The sequence below is a fragment of the Oryctolagus cuniculus genome, chromosome 10 (genome assembly GCF_964237555.1).
Source record: "Oryctolagus cuniculus chromosome 10, mOryCun1.1, whole genome shotgun sequence".
In the NCBI taxonomy this organism is placed as follows: domain Eukaryota; kingdom Metazoa; phylum Chordata; class Mammalia; order Lagomorpha; family Leporidae; genus Oryctolagus; species Oryctolagus cuniculus.
Window position 1 is genome coordinate 96,033,049 of NC_091441.1, and position 26,929 is coordinate 96,059,977.

The 26,929-nt window shown below is 54.6% G+C and overlaps 1 protein-coding gene and 1 long non-coding RNA gene across 10 annotated transcripts in view; one reads left to right on the forward strand and one right to left on the reverse strand.

The window, feature by feature from the left end:
* The window catches only part of CACNA1D (calcium voltage-gated channel subunit alpha1 D), a 520,755-nt gene that overhangs the window by 38,854 nt on the left and 454,972 nt on the right, over positions 1-26,929 (reverse strand). For 8 of the 9 annotated variants that reach the window (XM_070050708.1, XM_051852322.2, XM_051852316.2 and 5 more), the window contains 8 exons: positions 26,279-26,366; positions 25,618-25,725; positions 25,473-25,525; positions 22,021-22,167; positions 20,067-20,268; positions 17,777-17,935; positions 16,437-16,547; positions 6,630-6,713 (listed from right to left, as the gene is read on the reverse strand). In XM_070050708.1, the coding sequence (XP_069906809.1) occupies positions 6,630-6,713; positions 16,437-16,547; positions 17,777-17,935; positions 20,067-20,268; positions 22,021-22,167; positions 25,473-25,525; positions 25,618-25,725; positions 26,279-26,366 (952 nt within the window). Of the gene's footprint in view, positions 1-6,118; positions 6,203-6,629; positions 6,714-16,436; positions 16,548-17,776; positions 17,936-20,066; positions 20,269-22,020; positions 22,168-25,472; positions 25,526-25,617; positions 25,726-26,278; positions 26,367-26,929 lie in introns of all 9 variants that reach the window. The other variant, XM_051852311.2, reaches the window with a different exon arrangement.
* On the forward strand, positions 271-9,282 carry LOC103349237 (uncharacterized). Its single transcript, XR_517460.4, has 3 exons — positions 271-463; positions 3,907-4,137; positions 8,608-9,282. It is a non-coding gene; the product is annotated as an uncharacterized lncRNA (long non-coding RNA).

A 26,929-nucleotide genomic window follows, 5' to 3' on the forward strand; every position in this document is an offset into this window, starting at 1 on the left:
CAGTGGCTCTGCTCAGAACAGAACTTGGGAGCAGTCACGGACGTGGACACGCACCTGCTACTGCTTTCTAACTCACATCCCAGGATGGCCGGCACTACGGCCAGGCTCGAGGTGTCCCTGCGGACGGACACACACAAGGTGTCCCTCTGCCTCTTGCTGGGGAGACTAGTTGGTTCTCTTTGCTTGGCCAGGCCTCCTAACCCCCAAGGACACAGCCACTCCAGCAGCGGCATAAATAGGGAAACCACCTGCGGTCCACAAATCACTTCTGTCCCCAGGGCGCCAAATGCCGCTGACCATGACATTTTTGGCTGGGCCACTGAGGAACTGGAAACTCTGAGTCAGCACGGTGAGGGAGGGAGGCCGGTTTCCCTACAAAGCCCTCCCTGCCTGACCCGCAATGCCAGCTGCTTCTCCAGACAGGACCAGGCTCCGCTCTGCCTGACTCTTCGGAAGACATAAGGTAAACCAGTTCACTCTTTGTCTCCTCTTAGGCCTTGGCAGGTCCCCTGATATAGACTGTGTGATGGCTGGCGCTCCTCTGCCTTTTCACTCCCAGGGAGCCCAGGGACCCTGCCTCACGCCCCTTGGTGACCAGTCCAGTGTCTTGCACTTGTGGGGTGCTAAGTGTCGAAGAGAATGCAAGGACGTTGGAGGCACCAGGAGTGAACTCTGAATTCAACAGTAACAGAAAACTGACCAGAACCTGGATGGGACAGTCCCTCTTCTCCCTGCAACTTCTGTCACAGCAGCCGGTCTGCCAGGAACGGATGGAGGGAGCCTAGCTAGTGTGGCAAGGACCCCGGGGAGGCTGTGTGGATGGCAAGGTTCTGGGGCTAAGGCAAGTGTGTGCAGGCACAGATGCGCACGCCGCCTGGGGCACTTCCCCCTCTGGGGACACGAGGAAGGCACTGGTTCGCTTCTGAAGCCTCTGTCTCACAAAGAGACCACATGACGCAGGACCTCCTGAGACCCAACAGACGACTCGATAAAGTCCACAGGAAACAAGAGGCCTGGGCCCATCAGCGGACAAGTGGGATTCAGCAGTGTGCCAGCGTGAACCCAGGACGAGCGGGTTCTCCTGGAGCTACGAAGTGGGCCCTGCTCCCTCCGGGCTGCTCAGGACGTAAGCTCTGCCAGGGGCCTGTCTAGGCAGGGTCACAGTTTTTGTTTTCCTCCTCTATCATCTCATATCTTCCTAGAGAGACAAATATTTTTTAATATTCAGGTTTTAACACATGAAGGACTTAGACTTCATTTTCCAAAGCTCTCATTGTCTCCTACACTGCTCTCCCTAAGGACTGTGCAAATGGGAGCATCACTAGGCTGGTCTGTGTGTGTGTGCTGCACAGCCCTGGCTGGCCTGAGTGTGTGCACGCGCATCCCTGGGTAGCCTGTGTGAGTGCTGCAAGAACACCCCTAGCTGGCCTGTGTGAGTGTGCATACACCCACATCCCTGGGTGGCCTGTGTACGTGTGCATACACCCACATCCCTGGGTGGCCTGTGTGTGTGTGCCGCACAGCCCTGGCTGGCCTGCGTGAGTGTGTGCACGCACACCCCTGGCTGGCCTGTGTGAGTGTGCATACACCCACATCACTGGGTGCCTACGCTCAGGGTACCACAGTGTGTCTTCGACAGAGAACTCAACAGCTATGCTGCTGAAATGCTTGGGAAGAAACTCTTTCTGGCCACTGCCTGGCCCAAGCCCCTCCTGCTTGCCCACCCCCGCTGTGCTCTGTGACAGACCACTCACGACCCCCATCCTTAGGACATGTGAGAGCCGGCAGCCAAACTGACTTAGGAAGCGCCCGTCTCCTTTTCAGTGGATCTCTTTGGATGACAAGTCACGGACTGTGAAATTCACATTCTCATGGTGGGGCAGACAAGAAGGAAGAGGCAGCGTTTGTGGAGGGACAGGGCAACACGACATGCGAGAAAGCGAAGAACAAACCACTCCAAGCTGCATGCACCCCAGTGTGGCCTGTGACCTCCCCCGCCCACCCCTGCCCCCATGACAGCGGGCGGGGGGGGGGGGCTGGCTCAGAGGAGGAGGGGGCCGGCAGCACTGGGGGGATGGTGCAAGTTGCCAAAGTATCTCACACACTGGAAGGATCCTGCAGATGGCTTTGCCCGGACTACAGGTGTCTGCAGGGCTGGCCAGCCCTCCTCGTGGGCTGACTCTGACGCTGCTCAGGGATCTTTATCAAGATCTGAGGTCAAGGTCCCCACCCTAAAGATTCTTGTGAAATTGTCTGGGGTATGCCTTTGCTTTGGGAATTTTAAAAGCCCCTAAGCGATTCTCATGTGATGCCAGAGCTAGGAATTTCAGTCCCAGGCCGGGGTAAGCGTGGACCAAAGTATTCAGCGGGGTGCTTCCCTTTAGGTTTGAGCAGCCACGCAGAGTGGGGCCACTGGGAAAGCCCACCCAGGCGGGCAGAGCTCAGCTGTGGCTTCTTTTGGAGCTGAGAAAGGTTCAGGACCCAGACACCAAGAGATTGAAGGCCATCGCCATTGTCCTTATAAGGGACAGAGGAGGGAGGCGTGGAAATGAAGAGAACTGGGGAGGTACATGGGGCACATGAGGGAGCTGACACTGTCCCTGGGTCCCAGGATCACCCACGGGACACCTACAGGGCACATGAGACTGGGGGAGGGCTGGCTCCCTGGGTAGCTCTCTAGAGACAGCCTCGAGGGGCTGGATACTCGGCTTTCCATCTCAGGCTTTGGACGAGACGACCTTCCTAGGGCCTCTCAACTCTGCCATGTCACTTCCTTCAGCCTGGTTCCTGGCAAAGGCTGAGCCCCTGGAGCTGTGGGCTGGACCATCTGGCCATGGGTTCAGGACAAGAAGAGGACCACGTGGCCTCAGGCGGGGACCTGATGCAGCTGGAGCGATTCTGCAGTTTGTGGGCATGAGCTTCCTACTGCCAGCCCACCTGCTCTGACAGCAACAAGGCCCCCACAGCTTCTCAGCCAGAAGTTTGCCTCCCGAGCAACTGTGCTAATGGGAAAAGATGGAAGGCTAGTGACGGCTGGCCCTGGGTGCAGGAAAACGCACTGCTGGGTCAGGCCACCGTCCAAGGGATCAACGGATATGAAGTGGGGAGCAGACGGGAGCCCAGAAGTCACCGCCTGATGCTTCAGCAGCGTGATGGAATTCTGACAGTCCAGGAAGAGCCACCGAACTGTGGACAAGCAGGGAGAGGGACGTGGAGGGGACAGTGGGTAGAGCGGGCTCAGTGAGCATGCGAGGACGATGCCAGGGGCCATCCAAAACGTTTCCACAGAAAGCACAAAAGCGAGCTTGGGTGCTCTTTTCTGGGCCAGGTCATCCAATGCTGAAGACCATGGTGGCAAAGTCACAGAGCCACCCACGTGTGACTGCCCAGGAGGGCCCCAGCTCAGACCCCAGGGCTGGCAGGGAAACAGTTTAGATGACCATGACCGATCCTTAGCACGTCCCGTGAGACTCAGTGGAAACCAAAGGGGAGGGGGAGCCAAAACCAAGTATACAGTTCGAGAAGTGCTTTTGCTCTGACAGTGACTTCACCGCATAAATGTTTATTGTATACTTGCCGCTACAATTTTCTAAAAACAAAACCAACATGAAAATTGATTAGGCAACAGAAAGGAAAGATTCGCAGAGTCGGGGGAGAGAGAGCACAGCAGGTTCAACACTGGAAAAAAGGATGATGGATGGCAGCTGAAACCAGCCAACAAGGGACCGGGGTGTACATGCTCAACTGATCTGGGAGCTCAGGGGACAAGGCCACCAAGGAGGTGACATGCACCATGGCCCTGGTGTGTGTGAGGATGAGGGTGCAGGAGTAAGGCGTTCCACTCTTACATGTTTATACCGTCAGAGGTTAAGGATACCAGTCGTCTTTACCTTTGTGTCTCCCCAGAGACTAGCCCAGGCCCTGCCAACGGCGGATGCTCAACAAACATGGGATGCAAGGAAAAATGAGAGGAGGCCTTCAGCATCCTCCTGGTGCAAGGCCCAGTGGAGAAACACTGAGATCTCTCTTCAGTGCGATTCTATTGGCCCAGGGTGGGGAACCGGCATTGCCATGGCTGAGGAGTACTTGGTCTCAGACTACAGCTGACCATGGAAGAAGTCACTGATGGAAAACACAGTGAGTGAATTTCCAGCAGTGCGGTTGGGGGAGTGTAACTGAATGCCAGCTTCAGCCCCATGCCTGTCCAGCATAGATATCCAACATCAGACCCAACTAGAAAAATCTCAGGTGGAATCGCTCCTATCCTGACTAATGCTACGAGAGGCACAACACAGACACTGACAGGCAAGGCTAGGCTGCAGAGCACAGGTGCCGTGCGAGCCACAGTCAGCCCCTAGCACACGCGAAGCAGCCAGGAAGCCGGACGCATGCTGGCCCTGAGTGCACCCAGGCCACACCTGCCAGCCAGCATGTGGGCCAGCATGACAAAGCCGGGTGGTCAATTGGTGACATCCCGGTACCCAGAAACTCAGCACTTTAAGCACCGAGAGCCCCCGGGGGCCTGCTGATCATAGTTGATTGCATTTTCACTTCTATTTTACACCATCTCTGACTTACACAAGGGTGTGCTTCCGGAACTTTCATGTAAGCATTCCTCAAGGAAGATGGGTAGCACCTTTCTCTGAAGGTGATTAACAGGCAGATGTTGGCCATGAACTCAGCACACAGCCCGCGGCAGCCCCAGTTGGGGTGCTTTTGCTATTCCACTGGCAGTGGACTGTTTCATAACAAAGCATCACTTACACAGGAGATGTGGTCACTTAACAACCGACTTATGGACTACTTTGCATAAAGTGGAATTCACGTGAATCCAGGCTCCAGAAGGCTGGGAAACGTCTGCACTTGGGCCTTGCAAGAGGCCACGGCACAGTCTTGCTGTGGGATGAACTTAGGTGTGAAGAGGCTTAAGTCAATGCCTTAAGGCAATGCCTGAGCATCCACCCTGACAATAACACCCTTGCACCTCCCTAACACTGGGATTTTTAGCGCCTATTTTCCCCAGTATTCAGATCATTATCTCACCAGAATATATCTGTGAGGCAGAGAGGGCAAACAGTACTCACCCATTTAACCCGTGGGGGAACTGAGGCCCAGGTGCAACCAATCAGTGAAGGGGCTGCACTATCATCATCTGACACAGGCTGTCTGGGCACCAGGATGGACCCGACAACCCTTAGCTCCGCAGGTATCAGCCGGGTGGGGCAGGCGTGGGGGTTGGGACAACACAGAACAGAAGCCAACACTGCACAGCAGACCCTCCCCATGCTCTGCTCCCCACCCCCTACCCCCACACCACACACACTGAACACTATTAGGACTCACTAAGGACCTGGGGCAGAGCAGGCAGATGGAGTCCTGTCTGCATGCCCCAGGCCTTCTGGTCTAGGCTGGGGCCAGACCACGGGAGCCAGGAAGGTGGTGGTGCTCCCCTTTCTCTTACTGTTGAAGGGGGTCCTCAAGATGCTTCTCAGGGAGGGGAGGGTCACTGCCCCTGCCATACTGCTGTGCACTCGCTCCCTCACCACGGACTCAAGGACACGAGGCCCCCTTCCCCTGGGCCTGAGTAGTCCTCCATCCCATAAGCACTGGCCTTTGGAGAGCCTGGGATGCTCCCCAGTGACACCAGACTCGGATGCAGGATTCAGGTGGGGACATGAGCAGCTAGCTACCCCGCGCTCAGCACCCGGCTGTGGAGTCTCCCTCCTGTGCCCTCACAGAACCACAGTGGCTCAGAGAGTACATATTATCAGGTCCACTTTGCAGCTGGAAAAACCAAGGCACGAGGCAGTCAGGTGACCAGCTATTGTCACAGAGCTGGGAGTGATGACATCCACACACTCATGCTGAACTGCTAGCCCTTGAGATGTTAATGAAACGCCTAAAATACGGTTTTAGTTTCAGAATGGCAGTCTACATATCACTTCCTCTTTTTCAGGAGAAGCAGATGGAGATGAGGTGAGGGAGGCGGGGGACAAATTGGCCTGGGTCTAGCAAAATGAGTATGTGTTGTCTGTGAGTCACAGGTAGGGCTTCTAGCGCCTTCTACATCAGACTTAACGCAAACACCACATTACAGGACACAAAGTTTTCTACTTACATTTACTTCAGTTATAGCAATATCAACGACGCTACCCACAACAATTAAGGCATCAAAAGTGTTCCATGCATCAGTGAAATAGTGCTGTTAGGGCAAGCATTCGGTAAGCCACAGAGGGGAGAAAGCACAAGGAGAGAGAAGAAAAGGAGTGTTATCAGAGGCAACATTCTAGCATTATACTATCAGCTACTTGAAACACCGTCCTGAAACAAACACGTCCTAGATACATCGCTTTGCGTAAGGCTTCTGACCCAGCAGATAAAGACGACAAGGGACCTCCTATCTCACACGGCCTACAAGTGCTCCGGGGAGGTCAGTCTGCCTCAAGGTCACTGCAGCTACCCTCCAAGGCTTTGTCCCCACGGCTCTTGTTAGGAAAGCCTTAGTTTTGGATCAAGTGCAGTTGGGATCTGTGACTTGTCCAGGTGACGCCACGCAGGGCAGCAAGCAGAATGTGCACAGATAGAGGAGAGAGGACACAGGCGGGCGGCCACACTGGCTGCATACTCACGTCCGCTTCGCTGAGCGCCACGTCTATGATGCTGCCGATTACGATGAGGGAGTCAAACGTGTTCCACGCGTCACTAAAATAGCCCTGGACAGAGCAGGCGGGGGCAGACGTTCATGAGCACGAATGAAGGAAACAGCACACGGAGCACGGGGGACTCATCCGAGCCTCCGCAGCACCCATGGCAACCAGGAGGGGTGGCAAAGCCAAGGGGAAGGCAACAATACTGCCCGCTGGTGGAAAGGGACACAGAGGTGTGGCTGTGCACCTACACGGGCTAGGGTGTGTGCATACGCGTGCACATGCACACATACAAATGGACGTATACACACACACACACACACACACACCCTGCAGACCCATCGTCCTGAGTGGCACCAAACCCAACCAAGCAGGACGGTAAGACAGAAGGAGGCCTTCGCCTCCTGAGCTGAAGGGAGAGGAAGGCTTTCCCACACCTGCCCAAGGTTCCCCCCACCTACTCTCTTTTCGCACTTGAAGCACACTCTCATGAGGCATTGCACCTGCTCGCATTTCTTTGCCCCTTCACCCAGCAACGCCCGCCCAGCCAGCACTGCAAAGGCTGTGCCCCATGGAATAGGGGCACAGCAGACACATGGGACAAGGAGGAGACAGCTCACAGGAGACAGACACAGCTGTGCACAGGGGCTCGGCACAGTGACACCAAGGCAGGTTTCAAACAGTTCATGGAAAACACGTACTGTGAAAAAAAAAAAAACTATGCATGGAGTCCAAACTGTTTTGGCACCAAGAGAGACTTAATTCAATTTTCCATGAGCATTCGGAAGTAACCTTGTCCAGACAAAAAGTACTGAGAGTGAGGAGATATCTGAGGGTTCCCACTGCCTTCCAGGGACCCCAGTGTCGGCCACTCTTCACCTCAATCAACTTGGGCACTCTTCCTTCCCCATCCAGCACAAGAGGACTCCACACCAGTCCTCAAAAACACGGCCAGGTTCTTCACCATCGCCTGATGCCTCTGTGGTCGTTGCCTCCCCTCACCCCAACTCTAACGGCCCAAGTTCACTTCCTCCTTCAAGGTCAGAGCCACACCAGCTCCCTGATGGAACCTTCCGGGCCCTCCTGATCACTGCCCTCCGCAGGGTGCATTCCAGATCTCTCTTGTGCCACCCTCACGGAGTCTCAGGTCTTAGCCTGCAGGTTCACCACACTACAGATGAGGCTGGGTAGTGTGTTTTGTCCCCCGCCTCCACCTGCCACCCGAACATTCAGCCCAGAGTCTTCCATCCAGGTAGTGCTCCCCAAGTGGCAATGTCTCTTGTGCCACCCACATGCACCTTAAGGGTCACCCAGCTTTGCTCAGTTGTTTTTTGAGGTCCTCCCACTTTGGGGCAGTCCTGAAGGCACCACATCGCTACGGCTGACTCTGTGGTCCGCGTGTACCTGGCACGTGCGTGACCTGCTGGGATCAGCATGGCAGGTACCAATCAGTGTCTGCTATCTCCTGACACCACTGGGAAGCCCTCGGTGGGAGGGGTGGTGGGCCCCTGTGTCTTCTCAGAACAGGTTTTGGAAATACAGAGTCAGGTCAGATGGAGAGGGAGAGAGACAGGGCGGGGGGGGGGGGGGGAGAGGTCCAGCATGCACTCAACTGGGCACATTTAGCATTGTTTGAAGGAAACCAGAACAGCAGGTGCTTTGAAGTGACAGGTCCCAGGGACCTGTGATCAGCTGCAGGCTCGGCAGGAGCCAGTGCAGGACCACAGCTTTCTGTGACCCACAGACAACGTGAACGTGTCAACTATCATAAAACCTGGAGTAGGGGTGTTTAATTGAACTTCCTGTTAATCCCTCCAGATTCCCTTCTGGGCAGCCATGACACTCTGCTTTTGAATGTCATCCTAAATTAAGATTTCCCCACCAAGTGCTGTATCTTTGAGCATCTTAGCCTCTCCTCCCCTCTCACAAGCACAGGCCTCACGGTTTCCTCTCTCGGCAGTGTCCCGAGTCAACAAAGCGAGCCTGCACCAAACCTGACGATCTGTGCATGAAAGCCTGCGGAGAAGATCCCCTTGAAAAACAGCACAGCCCACCCCTCCCAGCTTTTCTTTTTGTGAACCCAGGAGTGTTGGCTGGCTAAACGGAGGGCTGGACTAGCGACACTCAAAGCATGGCTCAGAGGTGACAGGAAGAGCTAGCCCCAGGCCAGGCCAGGACACACTGCTTCCTTCACTGAGCAGCATTATCCGCTGAGGGTGGGCACCTGGTGTGGAGGTTAAGACGCTGCGTGGGCTGCCTGCATCCCATATCAGAGTTCAAGGCCAGATTCCAGCTGAAAAGCTGATGCAGGGGGCCGGTGCTGTGGTGCAGTGGGTTAAAGCCCTGGCCTGAAGCACCCGCATCCCATATGGGCACTGGGTCAAGTCCCGGCTGCTCCTCTTCCGATCCAGCTCTCTGCTGTGGCCTGGGGAAGCAGAAGATGGTCCAAGTCCTTGGGCCCTTGCACATGCAAGGGAGACCTGGAAGAAGCTCCTGGATCCTGGCTTCAGATTGACTCAGCCCTGGCCATTGCATCCATCTGGGGAGTAAACCAGCAGACGGAAGACCTCTCTCTCTGTATGTCTCTACCTCTCTGTAACTCTTTCAAATAAATAAAAATACATCTTAAAAAAAATCTGATGCAGAACCTGGAAGGCAGCAATGGATGGCTCAGAGAGCTGGGTCCCTACCACAGGTGGGCAACCTGCACTGAATTCTTGGCTCCTGGCTTCAGTCTGGCCCAGCCCAGCCCCTGCTGCTGTGAGCATTTGGGGAGTAAACAAGCAGATGTAAGATTTCTCTCTCTCATCTCTCAGCACCTCAAATAAATAAGTAAACAAAAACTCAGCTGAACGAAACAGTGCCATGCAGTGTCACTGAGGGACCCAGGCTGTACACATGTAAGGTCCTCTTTAAATTCATTTACATCATTGCAAACAGTACCACAAAAGCTCAAGGCAGTATGGTGATGCTTTCTGTCCCCCAGGGAGGACCCAATACCTTAATCAAAGGCCTCACTATGAGCAGCAAGGGGCATGCACACTTGGGGGTGGACCTGTGGCACGGTGGCTAAGGTACCACTTGGGGTGCCCACATCCCATACTGGAGAGACCGAGCCCCAGCTTCTCCACTTCCAATCCGGCGGCCTGCTAATGCACCTGAGGGCTCAAGTAGTTGGGTCCCTGCCACCCGAGTGGGAGACAAAGATTGAGTCCCAGGCTCCTGGCTTCAGCCTGGCCCAGCCCTGGCTGTTAAAGGCATTGGAGAAATAAATCCGTTGATGGGAGAGCTGTCACTCTGCCTTTCAAATAAATAAAACAGAAAAGCCCAGTACCCTCCCTGTTCTCCTGCTTTTGGAGCACACAGTGTGGCCCTGGGTCCATGCCACACCCTCTGCCTCTCTCTTATTCTTCATGTGACTTATTGAGGCCAAAATCACTATGTGTGTGCTAGACACCAGCCTCTCTCACTTGGGGGTTTTATCACAGAACAGGTCCTCTCCCCTGTCCTCTGTGTGTATGTATGTGTGTGTCTATGTGGTATGTATATGTGTGTCTGTGTGTGTCTCTGTGTGTGTGTGCCTTTCATTACCAGGAGGACCCCCTTTAGGTCACTCCTGTCGGCCTGTGTGCTCTTCACTACTGGAGCAATTCTGGGGCACTATAGTGCACAAATCCATTTATGTTAACAGACAGGGGTTTAATATTTCTTTGGGTCCTCGAACTTGTTGGAACTTTGACTTTCTCCCCAGAAGGTGCCTCACACTCAGAAAACTGAGCCCATGTCCTATTGGTTCACGGCACTCCTGATGACAGGAGTCTTGAGGTACCACAGGTGGCTGGTACCACAGGCTCTGAGCAGGTGGCCCTGACGGGAGCTCAGGGGAGGCGGGAAAGGCCAGCCGTCCCTCTCCTCCCACACACACTTCGCCTGCTCAGTAGCCTCCTATTTAATAAGATAACTGTCAAATAGACGTGACTCACCTCGCCCACCCTTCCCCATCCAAGGCACGGGAAGTCAGGACACAGGCCCACCCCTACGCTCTCCCACCACTGAGTTCTGGGGCCAGAGCCTCTTGAGTGGAAGCAACAAAGTATTATTCATGTTATTATTATTATTATTTTGTCCAGCTCCACCTGCCTGAGCAAATCAAGCAAGTCAGCCCCTTGCAGGAGCCCTATCATTTAGAAACTGACTCTGGAAACGGGAAACCAGAAACTGCAGTAATGTGGGCCTTAGGGCCAAGGAGCTCCATTATTTCTAAGAAACGTGTTCATTTTTAATTTAAAAACTATTTTTCAGTTGAGAAATAGACTAAGTGAGCTCTCACCCACTGATTCTCTTCCCAAAAGCCCAAAATGGCTGGGAGTGGACTAGGCGAGCTTAAGCCAGGAGCCAGGAAGCCAATTCCAGTGTCCCACATAGGTGGCAGAGACCCAAACTGCCTGAGCCATCACGGCCACATCTGAGAACCTGCAAAGCCAGGAAGCTGGAGTCAGATGCCAGAGTAGACCACAGAACCCAGGTATTCCGACGTGGGATGCGGATGGGTTATCCGCATGTTAACCATCAGGCCAGACACCAGCTCCTGTGAATCCTGCTGTGATTGCTAATGTCTGTCTCCTGCCCAACAGTGGGCACAGCCTGGGCCCTGGCTATTCCTAGACTAAAGGGTAATATTTGCAGAACAGGTGCAAATGGGAAACAGGAAAACCAGTCCAAGGTCAGGTTCATGTTGCTGCCAGGATTCAGTCTCTTCTCCAGATCTGGGGAAGACACAGAAATGTCCTGACCTTCCATTCACCACAGCAGCCGGTCACTTAACAACTTCCAGCAGCAGCTGTCTGGGAGTGTCCGACCCAGGTGATGGCCCCATGTGCCAGCCTTTCATAGAAACTATGACGAGCATAAGCCTTTCCAAGGTCAAGTGGTGTCTCACAGAGAACAGAAAACCAAGGAGTGTCTTATGCCAAGAGCTGTACCTACAGGCTCCTCCCTCTAGTGCTTTGTTCATTCCACCTGTCTGTCCTGGGAAACAGGTAGCAGGCCTCACGGGAGGCACTGTGTGCACAAGACCAAGCTCAGACCTGGAGCAGCTGCTCATTAGAGAATGAAGAGATGGACATGGGGCCGGGTTGATGATGATAACGCATGCCAAACATCTCAGATGCACACAGCAAGGGCAGGGCTGGCTCTGGCTGTGCCAGCAGGGATGGTGCCACAGAGCAGGTAAAAACAGGCCATCAAGGACACCAAGGCAGAAGGACGACTTCCAGTGCCTGTGGACTGGCACATTTGGGGACCAGGTTGGGAAGGACTGGCAGGGAGAAGTGGCAGGAAATGAACCAGACACGTAACTGGCCAGGGTTTCGTGCAGGACTTTTGAGTGTTAGATTGAGAGAATTATTTTCCCCCTCAATCAATAGGTGGCTGGTGCCAGAATTCACTGTAAGAGTAGCCTGGTCCACCTAGGGTTTGCAAAGGGAAAAGGTGGCACAGGCAAAGGTGGAGGCAGAGGCAGGGAAATCCCTTGGAAGACAGGAGAGAAACTGGTGGGCAGGATTGCAGAAGCCCTGTGCCCAGGTGCTTTTCACAAGGAGACAAGCACTGGGTAGAACGAGCGTGGGGAGGCCCTGACACTGTAGGGACAGGAGGAATGGACAGAGTCCATCAGGATCCCAGTGCAGCATTCTAAGGACATGGAGATTTGGTCTCAGCGACTCTTTGGCATTAAAAATCAATCACCATGGGGCCAGCAGTGTGGCACAGTGGGTTAATGTCCTGGCCTGGAGTACCGGCATCCCATATGGGCACTGGTTCAAGACCCGGCTGCTCCACTTCTGATTCAGCTCTCTGCTATGGCCTGGGAAAGCAGTGGAAGATGGCCTAAGTCCTTGGGCCCCTGCACCCGCGTGGGAGACCCAGAAGAAACTCCTGGCTCCTGCCTTTGGATCAGCACTGCTCCAGCCACTGCAGTCGATTGGGGAGTGAACCAGTGGATGGAAGACCTCTCTCTTTCTCTCTCTCTCTCTCTCTCTCCCTCCCTCCCTCTCCTTCTCTCTGTGTAGCTCTTTCAAATAAATAAATAAATATTTTAAAAAATCAATCACTGAAAGAACTTAGCATCCAATTTGCTTTCTAGAAGGTGGAGACAGGGACGAGGTGGCCGAGTGGTTAAGGCGATGGACTGCTAGAAGGTGGAGACAGTACTCTGGGAAGATTGCTGGGCCCTTCTCAGCATGGCCTCCCCCTGCCAGGGGCCCTGTCCTGGGGGACAGATGGGACCAGGTGACCCAGTGCCCACTATGCAAGAGCTCTATGCATAAGCAGAGGACAGCACCAAAGTCCCACCTTTTGCCCCTAAACCCTGCTTGACTCTCTGTCTTGGAGACCCAGGTGGCTGGGGTATGAATCAGACATCTTCAGGGTAGAACCAAGTTTAATGTGTCTTATGGACTGGGACTTGGGAGCTCCCTAGAGCAAAGCCCACTACTGTGGCAGGTGGCCTGGCCTTGAACAAGTCCCAGACACGACACCAGAAAGGTAACATCCAGGAGCACAGACCGGGCCCTTCCCACCGCACAGGCTCAGTTCACCTGCTCGATGGAGACTTGGCAAAAGGCCTTTCCTCCTCCATCTCCCTCCACGGAGTGAGAGAATTGGTGGGAAAAACCCAGCAGCTTCCCAAGAGGACTGGAGGGAGACATCAGAGAGACAGGGCTCGTCTCCTACGTCGATCATGGCTTCCCCTGCAAGACCCTGCAGCAGCACCGTTGAGGCCAAGCTGGATGCAGAGGGGACCAAGCCAAGGCCTATCTGGTGGGTTTTCCCCCCTGAAGGGAATTCAGCAACCATAGCCCTGTCCACTGGGCCCGGATTCTCTCAGCCTGTGGTTCCACATCACCCTCTGAGTCTGACCAGCACTAGGAACCAGCCTTTCTCAGGAAAGGACATGGCTCCCTGACCGCAGAAGCCCCCAGCTCCGCATTTCCCACCTCTGGCCCCCTCCCCAGCCCTGCCCTTTCTGCCTGTAGCTACTGGGGACTCGCCCCTCACATGGTCCTGGACCACTTCCCTCTCAGGAGGTCCGGTTTCTCAACTGGATTCCTGGTATCACACTCGCCTTCAGGGGCGAGATTTCCGTGGTCCTTTCAACCCTGGCCACCCACCTGCCAGCAAGGAGTTTCTCTAGTTTCACTTTCTGCATTTCATTTACAGAACAACTGCATCCCCTTCTCTCCTTACAGACACAGCAGCAAGTCTTCCTAGAAGGTGTGCACACTGAGGAGGGAGCTGACCCCGGACACGGGTCCAGCTCCTGTGACAAGACTCTCCTGAGACCAGGCTGATGGCCCACGAGGACTTTGTGGCACTGTCCTCAGCTGGATTATGCCACAGATGAGGAAGGAGGGGTCTCCTCAGCTCTGTTTTTTTTTTTGGCGGGGGGGGAGGTGGAGGGGAAAGGTCAATGGCCCAGGCTTGGTTTGTTAACACCAATGAGGAGAAAAACAAGAAAGTTCAGGAAGGATTTTTAAGAGAGCTTTGCTGCTTGGTGAGTCGACTCTCTCCCACGCATGCAGTCACGCATGCAGTCACGTGTACCCTATCCCCATAGGTGGATGCAGCAAGGAGGCCTCCCAGCGCGGCAACACTGCTGCTGCTCTTTTCCAAGCTCTCTCTGTGCAGGCGAGCGTCCTGGCCATTCAGACACCCACATCCCGCAGCAGAGAGCTCGGGTTTGATTTCCGGCTCAGGCATCAGACTCCAGCTTCCTGCTGATGCAGAACCTGGGAGGCAGCAGGGAAGGCTCCCTGCCACCATAGGAGAGGCCTGGACAAGTTCCTGGCTCTAGCCCAGCCCTGGCCACTGTGGTCATTTGAGGACTGACTCAGTGGATGGGAACTTCTCTCTGTCCATCTCTCTGCCTCTCAGATAAACACAGAAACATATTTCTGTAATCTGTGGAAAATGGAATTAAAAGATAAGATTTTTAAAACGTACTCTCATGCATCTCACACTACAAAAACATCTCGCTGAGTAAAACTACAAAGCCGTTGCATTTCTAGCGGAAATCACCCGTTTTGAAAACTCTGATCTATCGGTGCTGATTATAAACTGGTTACTCATTTCCCCTGGGTGACCCTGTCTGCTCACACACAACCAAGCTCTCCTCCAGGTTTGGAGGCTCACTGTGCAAAGCGGACGCAAGCAGCCATTTGAGATGTGTGCCCCAACACGCACACACATGTATACATGCTCTCAAACACACAGGCACGTGCGCACACACACACACACGCTTCTCCTCAACTCAGAGCTTAAGCCCCAGGCGAGGGAAGACAGGCCACAGGGCACTTGGGCAATGTCGCACGGCTGTTTTCCAGGCACATTTCTCAAGTACTTGCCACGTTCTTGCTTTGTAACCTTTTCCATCAGTCCTGGCAAATATTGTCGAAAGGAGTAGACAGAGGCAGGAGGGAAGCAAACCAAAATTTCAAAGGAAATTAAGATGGATTGGGGAAAGCAGGGAATGTCGATGTGTGCAGATATGGACAAGTCACAGTAGGCAACATCTGGCCATGCATAAGGCGCCAAAATTTGACCCCACTGCAATCGCCCCATTAATCACTTACAAAAGTCCTTTCTTTTTGGTCCACAAAGATCTGATAAAGTTTGCAGAGAAATTAATTCAAATCAAAGAAAGGAACAGTATGGAATTAGGAGTTAATGGAACCGTGGAGTACAGGAAACCAGCTATTTCTTAATCCACATCTTGCTGACATTGGTGTTGTCAGATACCCAACACACAGAGAGCCAGTGGACGGGGCACTGGGCCCTGTCATTTTTCTCTAAGAGTTACAGGCGCTGCTAGGAAAGAGCATGAGGTCACATACCCCCCAGCTCAGCTCGGCTCCTCTGTCTAGGGTTTCAGAATGAGGGGGCCTTACTGCTTGACGGTGATGATGGCAATGTCAAGAGCGGTGCCAGCAGACCGTTTATGCACGTCTTCCGAGCACTGCCTAGACAGAGATTCCTCACTGCTCACCACGGCCTCCTCCCACTGGACTATCACAGGGCAGAGGCCATCGAGGCTGACAGCAGGGAGGTGACCACTTTTAACCGGGCAAGTGGCAGGGCAGGGCTCTGGGCACAGTCCAGTCCTGGAACTGGGCTCCTCGACACTGCACTACACTGCCGCTCACCCCGCAGCCGTCGGCGAGCACGGCTGGAGATCACTCCCTCCCAGAGGGGACCCAGCGTGCTGAGTGGTCCGACACAGTTGCAGAAACCCCACATCCTATTTTGTGCTAGAGGCCAGGGAAATATTTCTAAGGGAAATGCAAGGCAGCCTGGCTATGAGAGGGTCTGGAGCCGGTCGCGGAGCATGCTGTAAAAGGTCAAAGGGATGCTACAGATCCAAGGCCACGTCTGTACGCTGCGAAGCTGAAAGTGAAAAACGAGGGCGAGTTCTTTCTGCGGGTTCAGACGTCTTCCTTGGGGCTCAAGTCAGGAGGCAGGGCACAACACGCTGTTCCAGAGGCAGAAAACCTTGGCGCGAAGCCCCCACTCTACGGACTCCCCGTTCTCTCCTCCCTTCTCGCCCTCAGGACCGACTGCGTGAGGTCGTGCTTTTGCACAGTTCTTTTCCCATGTGTCTACGGAGGCCCTCGCCAGATTTCACCGCTCTCGGCTCGCGGCCAGCACCGGGCTGCTTAATGCAGGCAGCACACGGGGGCTTCCCTGGGGTGAGCTGCAAGCGACAGCCTCTGCAGAGCGGGGCCAGCAACTCACCTTGGGCTTAAACGCGATGACTTTCAGAACCATCTCGACGGTGAACACCCCGGTGAAGACCATGTTCAGGATGTCCATGGCGTCGTTGAACATTTTGGACTGCTCGTAGTGCTGTGTGGGGAGACAGAGGCAGGGGGCTCAGGGCCTCGGCTGGGACGCTGCACCCTCGCCGGCGGACGCTCCCGCCCGCTCCCAGCACTGGCACCACTGGCACCGCACCGCGAGGTCACACGGTGAACTCCCACAAAGCGCAGGGCTCCGTGACAAGATGAGGATGACTGAATGATGAAGGGGAAACTCTCAGGACAAAGGGACTCTACTCCCTTCTTCTGGCAGGGCTTACAGTCTGGCCCTCGGCCGAGGCACATGCAGATGCCTCCAAACGTCTACGAACAAAGGCAGAGTGTGGTTAGGGCTAGCTTCTCCCCGGCAGGTCTCTGTTCAGTAAAAGACGGAACCCTCTGGCCCTCGCGCTTCTCCCTACATCAGCACTGGGTCCTTCTCATTCAACAAGAACTCTTCCATCAGCAGAAATGCCAGAAGCGTTGGCGCGTTCGCCCTAGCTACCTTTCGACCCACTTCCCAGACAGCACTGCGAGTTGGTTTGATCTATTCAAGTCAGGCAGCAACTGCCTCTGGACTTTGCTCTTTGCCTCGTGTCCCAGGGCATGTCCACTGCGAGTTGCCACACTGTAATGTGACCTGGCTAATCACAGCGTGGTTAAGTCCTTGCGTCTGAAATACAGAAGCGGCCGTACTTCAAGTTGGACCGCACACTTCATGTTCTGGAAAATTCCTCTCCCTTCCCCCAGAGCCCCTGAGGGACAGGCACACAGCTTGGGAGCCTGACATGATCACCCGGCATAGACTTTATTGCTGACGGGGGTGTGATGGATTTTCCTGTGTTACCAATAAAGAAAGCAAGGCTCAGAGACTTCCACTGACTTTCCCAAGAGCATCTAGTGCGTGAGGGGTGCAATCAGGATTGAAACTCCTGCCTGTCCAACCCCAGAGCTACAGCGCCCAGCCTCTGGCTGGCCCCAGGAGGCCACAGCAGAGGAGGACAGACTCGAACGCCACACTCACTCACGCTCCAGCGCCCACCGTGCGGGACAGCGCGCTCCACCAGGTGGCCCAGGCATTCCTAACACCGAGCGATCTTGAACTCCTACCGTGACAACCATCAGCCAGGACGGGACTCTGGCCACACCACAGCCCACACTCATCAAAAAATCACGCCCCTGCTCTCACGCGTGGGGCAGCGCTCCGCCCTCAGCATTTGGGGATCGGGGCTGTGCGGAATGCCCAGACCTGACCCCCACGGCTGTCTGCATTTTTACCTGCATGGCCAAGCAGAGTGTGTTGAGCATGATGAGGACAAACATCATGTATTCGAAAGGCGAGGAGTTCACCACGTACCAGAACTTGTACTGGTAGGGGTTTTTGGGGATGTATCTCCGCAGGGGACGTGCTTTCAAGGCGTACTCAACGCACTGACGCTGCAACGGCAGAAAGGGGGGAGACGGGGTTCTGAGCACTTCCAGGGACACAGACCCGGGGTCCCCTGCTCTGCGAGAGCTCACCCGGCACCTCCTGGGCAGGGCGTGCGGACCACGATGAAAACGCTCTGCGTCACTCAGAGGGCCGGCCCCCCAGCACCACTGCGCTCAGCTCAGCCACCACGGGAGTTAGTGGAGCACCCACTCCGGTTACTAAGAAAACCCTGCTTCCAAGGTCTTAGCTGTCTTTGCTGAGGACCTGCAGTATACATGTGAGGATTGCAAAAAGTATGTGGAAAGTGGAATTAAAAGATAAGCTTACTTGGGGGCAAAATTTTTCAAATCCATGCCTCTGTGGGGTTTTCCTGAAGTTCAATGCATTTTATGAACAAACTGTGCAGAGATTTCAAGTGCTCTGCACCAACATTAAACAGCCTAAGTCCCTTTTCTGGGAACAGGCTGATGCACCCTCGCATCAACGAGCCGAGCGGGGAGGACCTGGCGCAGACTGACCACTGCTTTTCCTGGGCACCAGGTCAGGTCTGCTGCCTGCCCGTGCTGCTCCCCGGGAGAGGCCCTCACGACCCAGGGGTGCAGCGAGAGCTGACACTGGCAATCCCGGCAGCTCAGAGGGCTCACAGGAGATGCTCCTCCGGAGCCAGAAAGGCTGAATCCCAAATGTCTCATGGTGACCTCACTGTGCAGACCTCAGGACCCCCAGGCTGTGGCCAGCGATGGCAGCCGGGGAGACCTCAGGACAGGCGTGGCCACAAGTACTGTCGCGCTCCCTGGTTCTGGGGACAAACACTGCTCCACCCTCTGCAGCAGCCCCAGGGGGACCTGCAGCTGGGAAGCCTTTGGCTCAGCCTCGAGGCCCTGCCTGCCTGCCTGCCTGGATTGGATTGGGTGCAGCTTTTCTACAGGCTCCCGGTGTCTGATTTTGGTGCTGCTCTGACCTCAGGCATGGGCGCCAGGGGTCTCAGGGGCTGACCCTGCCTAGGCCTGTCCTTCAGTTAAGCTTCCGTGGATGGGCAGAGAGCTGGACCAGGCCTCCCTCGGACCCTAGTGGGTGCAGTCTGCAAAGACATTCTGACAAGCTTGGAAAGAACCCTACAAACCAGGCAGCTCATTGCCATGTTCCCCGTGGTGCAGGCTGCCTGCCCACACCCCAGCCACTTCCTCCTGCAAGCCCCGGCAGCGGCCAGATTGTTCTTGCTTGCTGCGGCATCACCACAGCAGAGAAGCTCGAGATACCAGAAGTGGGGGAAACTCCCCCAACAGCATCTCGATCTCACAGATACTGCGCTGGGGCTGAAAGGGGCCTCCCGAGAGCAGCTCCCGGGGCCTCCAGTGTAGATAAGGGAGCAAGCCCCAGAGAGCAGTGGGGAGCACCATGTCACAGAGCAGGTGCACCAGCACAGGCTGGCTGCAAAGGCTCACGGCTCCCCCGAGCCAACGTAATCGGAGCCCAAGGCTCCTCTCTCTACTCGACTGCTTCAAACAAGGCACTAGATAAAGAAGGAACAAGGGCACGGCGAGCTTAGTGCCAAGCTGAAAGGTTGCCTTGTGGGGTCACAGGGCACCCCCCGTGAGGTCCGCAGTGACCTACCAGGAGCAACCACCCCTGAACCCTACGCCCAGAGGACATTCGGCAAGGTCGGGAGATGCTGTGGGCTGTGGTCGCTCCTTACTGGGGGAAGGGGCTGCTGCAGCATCTAGGGGTCGAGGGAGGCTGCTAAACGTCCTGCCAACACACAGGACAGCGCCCACCGTGCAGGATGATCCCACCTGGAATGTCAACAGTGCCACAGTTAAGAAACTCAGTCCCAAGTAAGGACTGTGAGAGTCTGAATGGGACAGACTCGGCACCCAGGATCCAGAGCTACGTGGGCTATGGCCACCCCACATGGCACTGGTGTTCTCTGGCTCCTCACCACTGGGCCTGGGGACGGACCTCACCATCACCAAGTCTGATGGGTGCGTGGGCCCCTACAGCCTGCTCCGAATGGGGTCCTAGACTCAGGGACAGCCGGGAGGTGGGTGCCCTGCTCTGTGCACGGGGAAGTGATCGGAAGAGAAGGCACTTGGCTCTGGCTCAGGGACAGAAGCCCAAACAGCGTGTGACTTTAACCTGATTTTTGTCCAGCTCACAGTTCTTATACTCTTTTTCTCCCTGCTCCTGAAATGTCACGATGACAAAGCCCACAAAGATGTTCATCATGAAGAAAGCGACGATGATGATGTAGATGATGAAGAAGATGGAGATCTCCACGCGGTGGTTGTAGACAGGGCCCACGTTCTCTCCGTTGGAGTCGATGGCTTTGTACAGCAACCTGGAGGGCAGAGAGCCACCTGAGGACCTGCCAGGCCTGTCCAGCAGGAAGGCCCCAGAGTTCTGAGGCCCCACTGGGAGAAGGCCACACCCCCGGACAGGCGCCCACTCCAAAACCCAGCCAGCACCTGGGAGAGCGGCTCCTGAGAAATAATCATTGAGGGATGGCGTTGGAGAACGAAATCAAGAGCTGCCACAATCCACCAGGGAGGCTCCCTTCTGCTCAGAGAGGAAGATCACCACCCCCGAGTCACCGCGGGAACCGAAAGTTGTGTGCTCAGTGGCAAAGGCCATCTGCAAGCACCCCGCGTGTTTCCAAAGAACTGTGGGAGGCTCCCCAAACCAAAGCATGCACCCAAGGTAAACGGATGCCAAGCAGAACCCTCGGCAGGAATTGGGCAAATTCGGCTCATCCCTACTCTTATGCAGATTCAGCACTTCCCCAACCATGGGGCACCCACCCCCCACATACATGGTGTGGGCACTTTCACATCCTCTCCTAGTGCCCCCATGCCCTTGTGGGAAGGCAGACAGCAGGGTCAAGGCCGCCTCTTCAATGCTCAGAAATGGAGCCAAGCACCCGAGGTCACACATCTCAGGGGCAGAGCTGGAGACGAGCCCCGCTCCTCCAAGCCCCGGCTTTGTTCCCTGCCCTCAGCTGCCACAGCACAGTGTTCACCACGTGATGCCACAGTCAGTGCTTTGTAGACCGCCGGGGCTTGCTCCTCCTTGGACCCTGGAGGGCAGAGAGCCTGCCTCCTGTATTTTGCCTTCGCCTCTCATTCTGTCCCTCTCCTGTGCCCCACATGGGTCTCTGCCATTCTCCAGGCCTAGGTTTTTTTTTTTTCTTTCCCTTCCTGGCTGGACCCCCTAATGCTCCAACTTGTCAACTGACACATGACAACCATACACGTGAGGCACAGTGGGAACTTCAACACACGGACGCAGTGTGCCAGGGTAATGATCAGATCAGGGCAGCTGGCATGTCCACCATTGCAGATGCCTACCCGTTGTGTTGAAAACATTCAAAACCCCCTCCAGCAGCTGTTTTGATAGCTGCCATTACCCACTGCTGACCACGGTGAGCCTACTGTGCTGGAGCCCTTGAGAGAGCTATTCCTCCACCTGTCACCTGCACCCTGGGACCTGTTAGTCATGCTCTCTCCACACTGTCCCCCGCCGCACCTGCCACAGCACACTGCACGGCACTGGGACCAGGATCACATTTTATGAAGCAGCGAGCAAGTGCCTCACTGCAAGGAATGGTCAGTGGCAACCGTCCACACCCTGCACACGCTGGTACTCACCAGCACCGGGAGTGAGTGCATGCTGTGGGACACTAGCAAGACTCTCTTTAGAAGGCACTCCCCAGTCTTGTCCAAAGATGCTGCCCGGGACGTGCAGCCCCCCTTCACACACCTGGGAGCCCCATCGGCAGGCCTCAGGTCACTGCAGTCAACCTCTGGCCTATCCAGGAGGAGCCTCACGGGCCAAGTGGTGATTGACAGGTGCCCCCACGTCCCAGGACAAGCCTGCGAGTGCGCAGAAGGGCATCTAGGCCTGCTTTTAGAACAGCAGGAAGGCTTTACCACTCTACAGAGCTGCTGCTCGCACAACCATGTGCTTACGGCTGACCTCACGTTTGCAGACTTCACCTCAATTTCAGACAGGTGAATACCACCATCCACTGCACCAGGAAGGAGGCCTCGGCCCCAGCCCCCGACCAGGAAGAGCGTGCGTGCCCTGCACTTACGCAGGCCAGCCCTCAAACGTGGAGACCGTGAAGAGCGCCATCATAGCAGACAGGACGTTGTCAAAGTTGAAGTCGCTGTTTTGCCAGATCCTCTCCCGCACCACGGGGCTATCGACATCCCCGTCCTTGTAGAGGATGAAAAGGCCCCTGGAGGAGGAAAGAAGTGTGAGCTGAGCTGGCTTCCCATGTGACAGGCAGAGCTAGCACTCCATCTGTCACAGGCCCTGGCGGCCTGGCCACACCCCCGAGCAGGCACAGGCCCCTCCTCCTCTCACCCTCCCTTTAAAGTCTCCTCTCCAGATCTAGCAGCCCCCAAATAACCAGTGCCACATAGGGCCCAGAGCCGACAGGTGGATTCCCAGTATGGATGCAGGAACTTTAAAGAGCTCCAGGAAAGAGAGAATGAAAAGATACAGTGGGTGGCGGGCATTAGGCTCAGCCATTAAGAAAATGCTTGGGATGCCCACATGCTGTATTGGAGCACTTGGGTTCAAGCCACAGCTCTACTCTCAATTCTAGTTCCTGCTAATGTGCTCCCTGGGAGACAGCGTGTGATGGTTCAAGTACTTGGGTCCCTGCTGTCCATGTGGGAGACATGGATTGAGTTCATGGCTCCCAGCATACTCTGGCCAAGCCCCAGGCCCTGTCTCTCTGCCTCTCAAATAAGTAATTTTAAAAATAATAAAAGGGGGCTGGTGCTGTGGCGTAGCGGGTAAGGCTTGCCGCCTGCAGTGCTGGAGTCCCATATGGGTTCAAGTCTTGGTTGCTCCACTTCCAATCCAGCTCTCTGCTATGGCCTGGGAAAGCAATAGAATATGGCCCAAGTTCTTCAGCCCCTGCACCCATGTGGGAGACCCAGAAGAAGCTCCTGGCTCCTAGCTTCAGATCAGCACAGCTCCAGCTGTTGCAGCCATTTGGGGAGTGAACCAGTGGACTGAAGACCTCTCTCTCTGCCTCTCTGTAACTCTGTCTTTCAAATAATAAATAATTCAGTTTTCCATTAACTTTGTGAAGCCTTCATACCTGCCAACAAATAACAAGTACTGAACAGTACATGTTTCTCAAACTACACAGTACAGAGTCAAAGCTTCAGCCATGGAGAACCCCACAAGCTCTGGGAAACAGGTATGTGGAAGCCCTCCACTTCGGGTTTAATCAGATCTTCTTCTCAGGGCCAGTGTTGTGACAGGGCAGGTACAGCTGCTGCCTGCAACACCGGCATCCCATATGGGCACTGGTTTGTGTCCCGGCTGCTCTACTTCCTGGCCAGCTCCTTGCTCATGGCCCGGGAAAAGCAATGGAAGATGGACCAAGTGTTGGGGTCCCTGCTATCCAGCTCCCAGCTTTGGCCTGACTCAGCCCAGGCCATTACAGCCATCAGGGAAGTGAACCAGTGGACAGAAGATATTTCCTTCTCTCTCCATCTTTCTTTCAAATAAATCAGTCAATCTTAAAAAAATTTTTTTTAAATTTCTTTCACTTCCTACTAACAAGATTTCTAACTTTCTTTCCAAAAGAACTCCAAAATTTCTGGCACATAGAATTTCTTTTTGTTAACTTTTTTTTTTTTTTATTTGAAAGGGAGAGAGAGAGAGAGAGAGAGAGAGAGAGAGAGATCGATCTTCCATGCACTGGTTCACTCCCCAAATGCCCCCAACAGCTGGTGCTGGGCCAGGGGGCACCCAGGAGCAAGGAAACCAATCTGGGTCTCCTATGTGAGTGGCAGGGGCCCAATAGCTTGAGCCACCACCTGCTGCCTGGCAGGGTGTGCATTAGCAAGAAGCTGAATCAGACAGAGCCAGGACTCAAACCTAGGGACTCCGACGGGGGATGCGTGAGTTCCAGTCGGGCTGTCCCAAACACCTGCCCGGTACCCGGTATTCCTGATAGAACTTTACCACTGAAAAGAACCCGAGGGATGAAATCTGATATCCTGATTTCAGAGGTGAGGAAGCAGAGGTTTCAAGAGGGAAAGGATGGCGTCTCCACTCCCCTGCTGTGGTGCTCAGCTCCAGGGCACACTGCACCACACAGCCTGTGTCACCAGCAACTCTGGAGTTGTGCAGCCACAAAGTGCAACCGGTGCTCTGTGACCACAGTGTCCACTTTAAAGAAACCCTGAACCAACACAAGTGGCTTGGCTGCACCTCCCGGGGCCAGTGACACAGAGACTTCTGCACAGTTGTACGCTTGGGGCAGTAGCCCTCTGCGAGTCAGTGTCTTGGAAAAGAGGCACGAACACCTCCCACCTTGTCTCTCCACTGCCAGTTCCTGTGAATGGAAACACGGCCAACACATAGGTAACAGGAGCAAGGGGAGAGGGAGTCTAGAAAATGTGCCAGCAGAGGGAGACCAGCCCTGGGACACCAGGGAGCTGAGCTGTAAGTTCTGACCTGGAGAGGAGTGGTCTACATGGCTGTGAGAGGACTGATTCAGGGACAATTAATAATCACTATGTAAGGGTTTTGCCCAGGGCAGTGATGTGGCATTGAAGGCTAAGCCTCCACCTGCAGTGCTGGCATACCCTATGGGCACCAGTTCGAGTCCCAGCTGTTCTACTTCCAATCCAGCTCCCTGCTAATGTGCCTGGGAAAGCAGTAGAAGGTGGCCCAAGTCCTTGGGCCCCTGCACACACATGGGAGACCCAGAGGAGACTCCTGTCTCCTAGCTTCAGCCTGGCCCAGGCCCAGCCCCAGCTGTTTCGGCCATTTGGGGAATGAAACAAAGGATAGAAGCACTCGCTCTCTCTGTATCTCTGCCTTTCAAATTAATTTTTAAAAAAATAATAAGGATTTTTTCCCCCTCCAGTTTATAGAATCATCAACAAGCATCAAAAGCCAACCATCCACTCTTTTTGGATGATGAGAATACCAAGTTTTGGAATTAGATGGGAGTTTGATTGCTGTACAATGAGACTGTACTAAATGCCACTGGATCACATGCAGTTCAAATGGATGATTTGATGCTACGTGAATTTCATCTCAATTCATAAAGCAACATGACCATCAACTGCTCAACCACAAGCTGAACAAGCAGGCCTTGGGGTCCTAGAGGGCCAGAGCCAGAGCACTGCCTTTTTAAATATTTTATTTTTTATTTGAAGGGCAGAGGCACACCCAGATGGAGAACTCACATCTGCTGGCCCACTGCCCAAATGCCTACAATGTTCAGGGTTGAAGGTGGCAGTCAGGACCTCAACCCAGGACTCCATGTGGGTAGCAGGAACCCAATCCCTGGAGACACCATCACTGCCTCCCAAGGGCTGGAGCTGGGCATGAAGCCAGGTCCTCGGACGCGGGATGTGTGCCTTTTACCCACCAGGCTAAACACCGGCCCCAGTACAGATCTCTTTGCTTCCATTCAGAAAACTCCGGTGAGGTGTTCGAGTGAGTGAGGCTCTGACACTATCTACCCACTCTTGCACGCTCTCTCTCTCCTCTCACGACACTCACCTACATTCCTCAGGGTTACTTTTGGCTTCATCCGTGCAGCGATAGAACTTCCCCTGGGTACAAAACAGACAGACAGTCAAGTGCAGGCTTCTCCAAGACAGGACACCTGGCTTCACGTAGACAGGTACTCCCCCGCCCCCGCTACCTTGAACAACTGGACCCCAATGCAGGCAAACATGAACTGGAGGAGGGTGGTGACGATCATGATGTTGCCGATCGTCCGGATGGCCACGAAGACACACTGGACGACGTGCTGGGGACGAAGAACAGGGAAAGGACGGAGGGCGTGACTTTTCCCTTTTATTGTAGCCACTGGGTGAGCGTGCACCAACTATGAGTGTCTACATTTATGTGAGTTTTTACGTGACTTTCCAACTTTGAGATCCTCTTGTGGTTTTCCACAAGATCTACAGGGAGATCCCCTCAGCACATCAGGGCCACTTTATTAAAAAAGCGCTTGAGGGACAGCACTGCCTGGCACATGGAATGCAGGGACCCCCACCCTAAAGGACTCAGGAAGAACCAACACCCTCTCCCCCAGCCTTTTGCAGAATCCACATGAGGATATATTTACAGACTAAGCACAAGGAAATACCTAACAATGGGACAGTAGCCCATGTGCAGTGATCATAATGAAAGAGCAATTTCAGTGACCAGAAGGAAAGGAAATAACCCATCTGTAAATGGCTTCTGCCCTGGGCAGCACTCTGCAAGCAGATAACCTGGGCTGGCCTCGCTCAGAAGACTCAGTCCCCCCAGCAGGTGCCACCCGACGCCAGCCCAGCCTGAGGGAGGGGCATCAGAACCTTAAGTCCTTTCGCTCTGTTGATGGCCCTGAGCGGCCTCAGGACCCTTAAGACCCTTAGAATCTTCACAACGGAGATGGCACTGGATCTAAGGGAAGAAGAGGGTAAGACAGCAAGCTGAGCGTCATGTGGATGGACAGGTCAGTGTTCCGCTTCACCTCCACTTTCATGTCACTACACCACTTGCCAGCATCCCGTGGAGCGGAGCTGAGCTCTGCCCACGACTCACAGCCCACACCAGACACACAACTGACCAGTTGGCTTCGTTCCTTTCGTTCAGTATAAACACTAAGTTGTACTTGGCTTTGAAGCTTCAGGTGTTCTGCATGCTTATTTTGGAGACCTGGGCAGGTAGCCTAGGAAGGCCTCCCAGGGAAGAGATGATAGCCAGGTGAGTCTCAAAGGAGGAACAAGGGTTAGACAGAGGGTAGAGGTGCTCCAAGCAAGGGGGCAGCCTCCACAAAGTGGGGCAAATGGTCCCATGAGCTACACCTGCAGGGCGCCCTCAGGCAGGAGTCCTTGGTCCTCTCCACTGACTGGCAGTTTAGGGTGTGTGCACATGGGTACTCATGTGCGAGAGCTAATGGCCAGGTGCTCACTGGCCACCTGATGCTCTCTGGGAGCCTCTGGCCCAGGCGACAGGGAAACAGC